We start from the raw sequence: 11,786 nt of genomic DNA, 5'->3' as shown, positions 1-11,786 counted from the left end.
AGGGAGCCAGATGTGGGACTTGATCCCAGGACCCCTGGAATCATGGCCTGAGCTCAAGGCAGACCCTTAATTGACTGAGCCACCCAGGCGCCCAAGCGTACAAGTTCTATGCAAGTATTGTTAGACATACCTAAGTATTTCATCTTTTTGAGTGATTATAAGTGATAGTATATTTTTTAATTTCGGTGTCCATGCGTTCATTGATAGTATACAGAAATGTGATTGATTTTTGCACATTTACCTAACATGCTGTGGCCTTACTAAGCTCACTTTTTACTTCTAAGAGACTTTTTAGTGGATTCTTTGGGATTACCTACATAGATCATCATTTCATCTGCAAATAGTTTTATTTCTTCTTTTTCATCTGTATGTCTTTTATTTCCTTTTTTCATCTCATTGCACTAGCTAGACTTTCCAGTGCTATGTTGACACGAGAAGAGATGGTGGGCACCCTTGCTTCCTTCCCACTCTTGGGGAGAAAATATTCAGTCTTTCAATATTAAGCATAATGTTAGCTGTTAGGGTTTATTTGACGTTCTTTATAAACAAGAGGAAGTTTCTCTATACCTCTTTTTCTGAGGTGTTTTGTTTTGATCATGAATGGATATTGAACCTGGCCAGACTTGGCCAAATGCTTTTTCTCCATTAAGTGATATACGATATTTGATATATTTTTTCTTTAGTCTTTTGATATGGTAAATTGCATTAACTGATTTTCAAATATTGAGCAAGATTTGTATCCCTGGAATAAGCACCACTTGCTCATGGTATATAGTTATTTTCATATACTGCTGAATTCTATTTGCTAACATTTTGTTAAGGATTTTTATGCTTGGGGCGCCTGGGTGGCGCAGTCATTAAGCTTCTGCCTTTGGCTTAGGGCGTGATCCCAGTGTTCTAGGATCGAGCCCCACATCAGGCTCTTCTGCTCGAAGCCTGCTTCTTCATCTCCCACTCCCCCTGCTGTGTTCCCTCTCTCGCTGGCTGTCTCTCTCTGTCAAATAAATAAATAAAATCTTTAAAAAAAAAAAGGATTTTTATGCTTATATTCATGAGGGATACTGGTCTGTTCTCGTTTTTGGTACTGCCTGGTTTTGGTATCAAGGTACCATTAACTTTATAAAATAAATGTTGATGTGTTCCTTTTTATTTTCTAGAAGAAACAGAATAAAATTTTAAATGTTTGGGAGAATTGCAACTAATGCAACTATCTGGGACTGGAGATTTCTTTTCTTGGAGTTTAAAGTTATAAACTCAATTTCCTTCATAAAGGACTATTCGAAATTATCTATTTCATAATGGAAGAGTTTTGTGGTGGTTGTTTTTTTGCATGAAATGGTCCATTTATCTAAACTGTTAATGTGTAGTGTTTTTGCAATATTCTCTTCTTCTGATGTCTACAAGGTCTGTAGTGATATTCTTTTATTCCTGACATTGGTAATTTGTGTCTTCTCTCTTTTCTTCTCTGTCAGTCTTTCTAGAGGTTTGTCAATTTCATTGATCTTTTCAAAGAACCAGATCTATGTTTTACTAATTTTCTCATTTTTGTTTGTTTTTTTATTTCACTGACATCTCCTCCTATCTTTATCATTTCCTTATTTCTGTTTACTTTGGGTTTATTTTGCTCTTGTTTTTCTAGGTGCTTGAGAGGGGAAGCTCAGACTGTTGATTTGAGGATTTTCCTTTGTTCCTATATATGCACTTAATACCAAAAATTTCCCTCTCAGCATTGCTTTAGCTGTGTCCCACAAATTTTGGTAGCTTGTATTTTTATTTTAATTATTTTTTTCACTTGTTACTACATCTTTGATCTATGGATTTATTAGAAGCATGCTGCTTAGTTTTCAAGCGTTTGGGGATTTTCCTCTTATTTTTCTGTAGTCAGAGAACACACCGTATATGATTCAAATTATTTTAAATTTGTTAAGGTTTGTTCTTGAAACAGGAAATGACCTACATATGATTGAACACTTGAAAAGAATGTCTGTTCTGCTGTTGCTGGTGGAGTGTTCTATAAATGTCAGATTTTGTTGATAGGGTTGTAGAGTTTTTTTCAATAGTTGTCATTGTTGAGAGAGGAATTTGGTGTCTCCAAATATAATCATGTATTTATCTATTTCTCATTTCAATTTTATCAACTTTTGCTTCACATATTTTGTAGTTCTATTGTTTGGTGTATTCACATTTAAGATTACTATGTCTTCTTAGTGGTTGGAACCTTTATCATTATATGTCTCTCCCTGCCTCTGATAATTTTCTTTGCTCTGAAGTTTACTTTATCTGATATTAAGATAGCCAGTTAGTCCTGTATTCCTTTGATTAGTTTTGGTATGATAAATCTTTGTCCATCCTTTTATTTTCAACATACCTATATCATTCTATTTGAAGTTTCATGTAGACAACATACACTTGAGTCATATTTTTAAATCCACTTGGCCAATATCTTTCAATTGGTACATTCAGGACATTTAAGCTTAATATAAATTTTAATGTAATTACTGATAGAATGGAGCTTAAGTCTGCCATGTTATGTTTCTGTTTCCTTTCTCTGCTTTTCATTTGTTTTCGTATTCTTACTTTCCTACGACTTAAAGAATTTGAGAACTCCATTTATATTTATCTATAGTGTTTTTTATGCATTCTTTTATTAGAACTCTCTCATACACACACACAGTCAAATGATGTCACCAATTTACTTATTCAAATTAAGTGTAGAAGCCCTACTTTTCCTTACAGCTCTTTTTAAGAATTTTCTCAAGTATTTCTTATACATAGATTTAGAACATCAGACAGTGTTATGATTTATCAGATATATTATTTGCAAATATTTTCTCCAATTTTGTCAGTTGCCTTTCATTTTGTTGATAGTTTCCTTTGCTGAGCAGAAGCTGTTTAGTTTAGGTCTGTTAATATTTGCTTTATATATTTAAGTGCTTCTATGCTGAATGCATATTTACAAATACTATATCCTCTTGTTGGATTGACCCCTTTATTATCATAATAACCTTCTTTGTCTCTTATTACAGCTTTTGACTTAAAGTCTATTTTGTGTAAGTATAGCTACCCCTGCTTTCTTTTGGTTTCCGTTTGCATGGAATATCTGCTTCCATTTGCCTGGACTATTTACTCTTTTTATTTTTCAGTGTATTTTCTCTCTGCTGTTCACATTAATTAATTCCTATTTTCTTTTCTTTAGAAATTAACACAATCTGGCATTCTATGCTGGTTTTATTTTGTTTTGCTTCCATTAATATCCCAAATTGTCCTTTAAGGCATTGGGAGGAAAAAAAAAAAACTACTTCCCAATGGAATCACTCAAATATGGAAAACCTGAAAAAAATTAGAGATGCACTATTCATTAAAAAAACAAATATTCTGAATCAACACAATCTTCAAGAACTAAAAAATGAAAAGAGCAAGGTGGAAGAATATAAGATTAAATTAAGATATCAATTGTATTCCTATATACTAGTAACAAATATTCCAAAAATAAATATAAAAAGATAATTCCATTCACAATATCAAAATGAATAAAATACATACAAATAAATTTTAACAAAATAACTGCAAAACGTGTACAATGAAAACTATAAGACACTGCTGAATTAAAGCATATCTAAATAAATTGAGAGACAGTTCACATTCAAGAATGAGAATACTCACTATTGTAAAGATGGTAATCTCCACAAACTGATTTATAAATTCAATGGAATCTTTATCACTATCCCAGCAGGAATCATTGCAGAAATTGACAAGCTGATCCTAAAATTCATTTGTAAATGCAAAGGACCCTGAATAGCCAAAGCAATATTGAAAAAGAAGAGCAAAGTTGGAGGACTCACACTTCCCTATTTCAAAACTTAACTACAAAGCTGCCTACAATAATCAGACTATGTGCTACTGGCATAGGGATAAATATATAGACCACTAGAATATAATTGAGAGTCCAGAAATTAACCTTATATTTTATGGCCAATAGATTTCTGACAAAGATATCCAGACAATTAGCCTGGGAAAGAATAATCTTTTCAACAAATGGGGCTGATATAACTGAATATCTACATGCAAAAAAATGAAATGAGACCCTTACTTCACAGCACACATAAAAATTCATTCAAAATGAAACACAGTCTAAATTTCAGCTAAAATTATGAAACTTCTAGGAAAAAAACAGAAAAAAATTGTGACGTTAGAAGTTCTTAGATACAACACCAAGAAGCATGATCCATTAAAGAAAAAATTTATAACCTGGATGTCTTAAAACTGAAAATTTTTCTGCTCTACGAGAGACCATCAAGAAAATGAAAAGATGAGCTACAGGCTGAGAAAAAAAACATTTGCAATACATATATCTGATAAAGGATTTAAATCTATATATCTACTTTTACAACACAATAATGAGACAAAGAACCCACTTTCAAAATGAGCAAAAAATTTGTATAGACATTTGACAAAAGTATATGTATAATTGATAAGCAGATGAAAAATACTTATCACCATTACTCATTAGGGAATTAAAAATTAAAACCAAAATAAAATACCACTTTATACCTACTAGTATGTCTACAGTGTAAAATACAAAAACTACTAAGTGTTTGAAAGGACATACAGAAACTAGAACCCTCATGCATTTTGGTTTCTACTGTTTTAGAAAGCAATTGGGTTTCTTACAAAATTAAGCATAAACTTACCATACATACCAACAATTACACTCCTAAGAATCTACCCAAGAAATTTGAAAACAAATGTCTACACAAAAACATGTAAGTCGGTGTTCATAACAGCATCATACCTAATAGCAAAAACTGAAAATAATCTAAATGTCATCAACTGGTGAAAGAACAAAAGAATGTACTATATTCATATAATGGAAAATTACTCAGCAATCAAAACTAACTACTGATACGTGCTATAACATAAATGAGCCTCAAACACATCACACTAAGTGAATGAAGGCAGCTGCATAAGACTATATATGGTATGACTTGATTCATATAAAATGTTTAGAAAGCAAATTTGTAGAAACAGAAACCAGACCAATGGTACCTAAGACTGAGGGTGGGAGTCAAGATTAACTGCAAATGGGAAAGAGGGAAACTTTTGGAGTGGTGGAAATCTCTAACACTGGAATGTGGAGATGGTTATAGAGCAACATTAATTTACTAGAATCATTAAATCATACATATAAAATGAGTGAATTTTATAGTATAAGCTATATCTTCTTAAAGCTATTAAAAATAATAGAAACCAAGAATATATTTCTCTAAAGTTTGATATTTTTATGCTCAGCAATTTTTATTCAGTAGGCATAAAAGCTTCTGTAAATTCTCAGATATAAGATATTACTAATGTATTCACTAGTTTATGAAATTTTAGATAAATGATACATTACCTTTTTCAAAGCAGGGCAGAAATTAAAGAAAAGTCGGTGGTTATATGCTTTGAATCTTTCAGGAAGATGCCAGTTCTGAATTATTTCTTCATCAGAAATTACATGATAATCCAGTGCTTTGAGAGGCCATATACTGTTGACAAGAACATGTCTGTATCCTTTTTTAAGGCTCACTGGACAATCGAACATAGTGAGGGCAATGAGACTTGGACAGGCAGATAACATACATATATTCTTTAACTTTGCAAACCCATTGTCATGAAGATAGAGAAGTTTTAGTTTCTTCAATCCACTCCAAAATTTGGTATCTGGTAGACTCTTTATCTGAAATATTATTAATAATAACATCTTAAATACAAATATTAATTTTCTATAAATTACATGGAAAATGGAAAAACATTAAACATCTTCTAAAATTAAGTATTTTCCAAAATGGCAAATTTCTCATTAAAAAGCTGCAAAAGAATCTCTAATTATCCAATGGTGTCTGGAGTAAAAACATAATACATAGCTCATCTGGAATAGGTTATCATTATCAGTATAATTAAATGAATAGACATATATACTTTGTTCAGTAAAAATTCCTTTGTAGTAGGCTAATTCTAAAATTTTCTAAACATAAAGATTTAAGGAGCCATATCAATCAATGTGATACACCACATTAACAAAATGAAGGATAAATCAAATGATCATCTCAATAGATAGAGAAAAGGAATTTGACAAAACTCAAAATTTATTCATGATAAAAACTCTCAACAGTATCTATATGTAGATACAGAGGGAATGGACCTCAACATAATAAAGGCCACATATGACAAGCCCACAGACAACATCATATTCAATGGGGAAAACTGAAAGCTTTTCTTTAAGATCAGGAACAAGGCAAGGATGTCCACTCTTTCCACTTTTATTCAACCCAGTGTTAAAAGTTTCAGCCAGAGTAATTAATCAAGGAAAAGAAACAAAAGGCATGCAAATCAGAAAGGAAGAACAAAACTGTCAGAATTTGCAGATGACACATTACATACAGAAAATTCTAAAGACTTCACCAAAAAATTCTTACAACTAATAAATCAATTAATAAAGTTGTGCGATACAAAATAAATATACAAATATCTGCTGCATTTCTATACACTAATAATAAGCTATAAGAAAGAAAAATTAAGAACACAAACCCAGGGGTGCCTGGGTGGTGCAGTCGTTAAGCATCTGCCTTCGGCTCAGGGCGTGATCCTGGCATTATGGGATCGAGCCCCACATCAGGCTCCTCCGCTATGAGCCTGCTTCTTCCTCTCCCACTCCCCCTGCTTGTGTTCCCTCTCTCGCTGGCTGTCTATCTCTCTGTCAAATAAATAAATAAAATCTTAAAAAAAAAAAAAAAGAACACAAACCCATTTAAAATTGCATCAAAAAGAGTAAAATACCTAGAATGAATTTAACCAAGGAGGGGAAAGATCTGCATAATGAAAACTATAAGGCCTGGATGAAAGAAAGTGTAAGAGACAAATAAATGGAAAGATATTCCATGCTCTGGACTGACAGAATAAATGTTGTTAAAATAATATTACCCCAAACAATCTACATATTCAGTGTAATCCCTTCTAAATTCCAAAGGCATTTCTCAAAGAAATAGAAAAAAGAACCCCAAAATGTATATGGAAACACAGAAGATCCTGAATAGCCAAAGCAATCCTGAAAGAGAATAAAACTGGAGGCATCATGCACCCTGATTTTAAACTATATTAAAAACCTACAGTAATCAAAACAGTATGGCACTGGCATAAAAACAGACACACAGATCAATGTAACAGAACTCAGAGACCAGAAAAAAACCCATGAATAGATGGTCAGTTGATTCATGATGGAGTCAATATACAATGGAGAAAGGGCAGTCTTTTCACAAATTTGCATATCACCCTTGCACCGCAGCAATGCTAATCTTCTCTGTATCGTTCCATTTTTAGTATATATGCTGCCAAAGCAAGCACAAGGGCAGTCTTCAATAAATGGTGTTAGGAAAACTGGACAGCAACATGTTAAAAAAAAAAAAAAGCCATGAAACTGGACCTCTATCTTATACCATACACAAAAATTAGCTCAAAATGGATTAAAGTCTGAAACCTAAGACCTGAAAATATAAAACTAAAAGAAAACATAGGCAGTACACTTCTTCACAATAGCCTTGGTGGTGATTTTTGGTTTTGACACAAAAAGCAAAGGACACAAAAGCAAAAAATACATCACGCAAAAATACATCAAACTAAGAAGCTTCTGCACAGCAAAGGAAACCATCAAAAAAATGAAAAGGCAAGCTACTGAATGGAAGAAAATGTATGCAAATCATATACGTAATAAGGGGATAATACCCAAAATATATACAGAACTCATACAACTCAATACCAAAATAAAATCCAATTAAAAATGGGCAGTGGATCTGAATAGACATTTCCTAAAGAAAACATCCAGATGGCCAACATGGTACACGAAGAGATGATCACCATCAATAATCCTCAGGGAAATACAAATCAAAACCACAATGAGATATCACTTCACACCTGCTAGAACGGCCATTATCCAAAGGACAAGAAATAACAAGTGTTTGCAAGGATGTGGAGAAAAGGGATCCCTTATGCGCTGCTAATGGGAATGAAAATTGGTACGATCACCGTGGAAAACGGTATGGAGATTCCTCAAAAAAAAAAAAAAAATGCAACTACCATATGATCCAACAATTCTACTTCTCAATATTTATCTGAAGACAAGGAAAACACTGACTCAAAAAGATATATGTACCCCCCCACATTCATTCTAGCATCACTTACTATAGCCAAGACATGTAAGCAGCCTAAGTGTCCACAAACAGATAAATGGATAAAGAAAATGTGCTATATATCCAATCATCATGTTGTACAGATGAACTTAATATAATGTTATATGTCAATTATGTCATTAAAAAATTTAAAAGGCCAGAGCATTTTTAATCCAAACTATTAATTTAAGAAGTAAAATATACCAAATCACACAGTGTTTATATATTTCTAACTCAAAAGTTTTGTTGAAATTCAAAAATTTTTTAAAGTAATCTCCACATCCAACGTGGGGCTCGAACTCATGACCCAAAGATCAAGAGTCACTTGCTCTAACGACTGAGCCAGCCAGGCGGCCCTTAAATTTTAAATTTTGTAGTTATATATACTCTATTTATTTTTAAATTTTTGTATATATTTTTTATAAAAAATTGGGAGAAATACTGGGATAGATAGCATGTTTTTAAATATCAATTTCATTTATATACAAATATCTAAAATGTCTATTGCTTACCTGATTTCCATGGAGATCAAGTTTGACTAATTTTATGCAACTCTGAAGTGGATGAATATCTGTAATAAAATTGTTTGAGAAGATGCATACTCTAAGAGAGATACAGGATTGCAAATTTTCCATAGATTTTAAATGAAGGCCACTGAACTTCACAAAAACAAAATCTTTTTGATCTTCAATCACGTTTTCATTATAGTGACTCCATTCTTCATGACTGGTTAGCTCTTCTGTTATTGTTCCATGAAACATCTAGGAAAAATGGGAAATAGCTTAGAAAAGGTTTTTCAACTTCCAAAAATAAATCTGAAAACAAACAAAAAATTTGCTAAAGTTAGTGAGAATACAATGGGTAAAAAAGGTGAAAAAAATCTAATTCGTAAGTGAAATCTAAAAATAATAATAATAATAAACAAAAAAAGCACAATCAGACCTATAAATCAGAGAATAAATTGATAGTTGCCAGACAAGAGGGGGCTGAGCAAAGTAGGTGAAGGGGAGAGGGAAATATAGGCCTCCAGTTATGGAATGAATGAATCACAAGAATAAAAGACACAGCATAAGGAATACAGTCAATGGAATTGTAATAGTGATGTAATGGGACAGATGGTAGCTACATATGTGGTGAACACAGCATAATGTATAAAATTGTTAAATCACTAAGTGGTAAAACTGAAACTAACGTAACATCATGTATCAACTGTACTCAAAAAATTCAAAAAAATTAATCCCATAAAACCTTCTAATTCAAAGCATTTTAAAAGTATGACATTTATATAACTACAAATCAAAAATGTTATCATTGTCCTTGCCAATCAACTAATCAATCAGTAAAAGGAAAAAAAAAATTCCTTTTTCCTAGAATACTTAGAGAATATGGAATTCGGTGAAACAGTTAAGAGAAAAACATCGCTTCTAGGCAAGAAAACTAAAACAAAGAAAATTACACCTTATTATACCTTGTATAATAATTCTGTTTAAATATTATGCTAAATAAAGAAATGCACTGAATGATAAACTTCCAAGTCAGGATAATGCTAACATTTGTGTAAGAGGCTGAAAAATGTAACTAAATGAAATTAAGGCGCAATACAGGGTTTCAACTGTTATAAATTTCTTAGAGACAATTTGCAATCACATTATTTATTTTTATGTTCAATTCAAGTAGGCAATTAAGATCTGGAATTCTAACGGTTTTAAAATTTGACTAATTTAAGTTTATGAAAACTTTCTGGATCAAAGCTCTTTAATGTAATTTTACATAGTATTTCTCATATATTTGAAATTTCCCTTACTGTAGGTAATTTTAGCTTTCACAAAACACAGTCACCCAGTGATAGTTTAGAAGAGAATATGTGAACTCAAGTGGCCTACCTGAGAGCATTTAGTAAGATTAGCTACCTTCCCTATTGGAAGAATCTCTCCCATGTGGAAGTAAATTAGGTTAGCATAATTCAAATGAAAACAAATGTGGAAATCCAGATAAACTCTCACACTCTTTCAAGAGATTAGGTACTTTTTATATCCTAGCCAAAGCCTAAAACTGTAATCTTCAAACTCTTAAGTACCACCTAAGGAATTCAACAGAAAGCAGATTCCTAGGCCACATATCATATCTACATTATCAGCGGGCCAAGGAATCTGTAATTGAGCATGCACCTGGGTAAGTCATAGACACCTTGAGAAAGACTAGCCTTAAAGTACAAGTAAAACAGTTTTCCAAATATAAAGACCCTGACATAAAATAAACAGATGTGAAAAAATCTTTACAAACTTATCAAGGTCTATAACTCCTGAAATGAAAGGCAATGTATAAAAGGTATCCCGTCATTTGGGATCCCTATTTAGAAAAGACCTTAAGTCTTTCCTCAGGCACTCCTCTCAAAAACCTATTTTTTCCATTTTGGCCTAATACAGGCAAACTCTTGTTTATAACAGGGGTTTATGAGAGACCATATCTCGGGCATAAATCAGGATGTTTCAAGACAATGGGGTGCTCAAAAGTTTCAGCTATAGAATCCAATTTTTGAGTCAATAGCAATTCTGTCAGAAATCTGCAAAGTGAGAGTCATATACCAAACTACTTTTTCCTTTCTTTTTTTAGCCAAGTGATTTTTTAAAATTATTAGTAGACTTAATTTTTTTAGAGCTGTTTAGGTTTACAGAAAAATTGAAAGTACACAGAGATCCCATATACACGCTCACCGTCAGTTCCCCCTATTAACATCTTGCATTAGTGTTGTATATTTATTATAATTTATGATCCAATCTTAATGCATTATTATTAACTAAAGTTAAAGTGTTTTAGATCATAGCTCATAGCAAAATCTCTGGATAAACAAAACACATCAACATGGAACAGCAGAGAGATCCCATTTCCTCACATAAAGCTGAAGCTGACTTGACACCTTTTGTCAATGCACTGGTACACGTGTGTGTACAGACAGTGACACATAGATAAACTATTATTTCAAGCATCCATTGTTCACACAGATTATTCCATCTCTAATAGTTTATTCTGATATTTCTTTGTAGAAGATATAATCCTCCTAGCATTTATTTTTGGGGATTCTAAATAGTGTTACTGAGTATAGTTACTGTCTTTAAACTTATCACAAGCAATGAAAGATTTTTATTTTAAACTTTTCTGTATTAATGTGATTTGTATGTCACTTGAACATGATGTCAATAATCTACCACTGGTATTACTTAAAAGTAGAATTTTTTTCCATTTCCTTTATTGATCTCAGATATACTAGATAATCTGACTAAATGAAAGGCTGTACAATTGCTTAAGCATTCTATCTTTAGCTATTAATTGATCAACCTTCTTACTTACTCGGTGACAATCACCAACACTGTTTTGTGAAGTTAATTGATACTGAAACATAAGATAACATTGCCCTCTTCCTCAAAATGCCTAAATATGTTCAAAATAATTTTTTAAATAATACCTACTGAGTTAGTATGGTTAGTATTATTGCCTCACTTGAAAATTTTTTCTTACAGCTAAGACATATAATCTAAGGAAGAAATTATTAAGTCATACAAATCCAATTTGAGATAATCTTCATGA

At 32.2% G+C, this 11,786-nt stretch overlaps 1 protein-coding gene and 1 non-coding gene across 3 annotated transcripts in view; both read right to left on the bottom strand.

The window, feature by feature from the left end:
* LRRIQ3 (leucine rich repeats and IQ motif containing 3) overlaps nt 1-8,986 on the bottom strand; it is a 159,307-nt gene extending 150,321 nt beyond the window's left edge. For both annotated transcript variants that reach the window (XM_008690827.1, XM_040627128.1), the window contains exons 1-2: nt 8,714-8,986; nt 5,393-5,716 (exon numbers count right to left, since the gene is read on the bottom strand). In XM_008690827.1, the coding sequence (XP_008689049.1) occupies nt 5,393-5,716; nt 8,714-8,962 (573 nt within the window). In that variant the 5' untranslated portion in view covers nt 8,963-8,986. The remainder of the gene's footprint in view (nt 1-5,392; nt 5,717-8,713) is intronic.
* On the bottom strand, nt 7,274-7,380 carry LOC121102173. Its single transcript, XR_005834261.1, has one exon. It is a non-coding gene; the product is annotated as a U6 spliceosomal RNA (small nuclear RNA).
* Nucleotides 8,987-11,786: the final 2,800 nt, after the last annotated feature.

The sequence above is a fragment of the Ursus maritimus genome, unplaced genomic scaffold, assembly GCF_017311325.1.
Source record: "Ursus maritimus isolate PB19 unplaced genomic scaffold, ASM1731132v1 scaffold_12, whole genome shotgun sequence".
In the NCBI taxonomy this organism is placed as follows: domain Eukaryota; kingdom Metazoa; phylum Chordata; class Mammalia; order Carnivora; family Ursidae; genus Ursus; species Ursus maritimus.
Note: the sequence above shows the minus strand (reverse complement) of the source record. Positions and strands in the feature narration are given on the sequence as shown.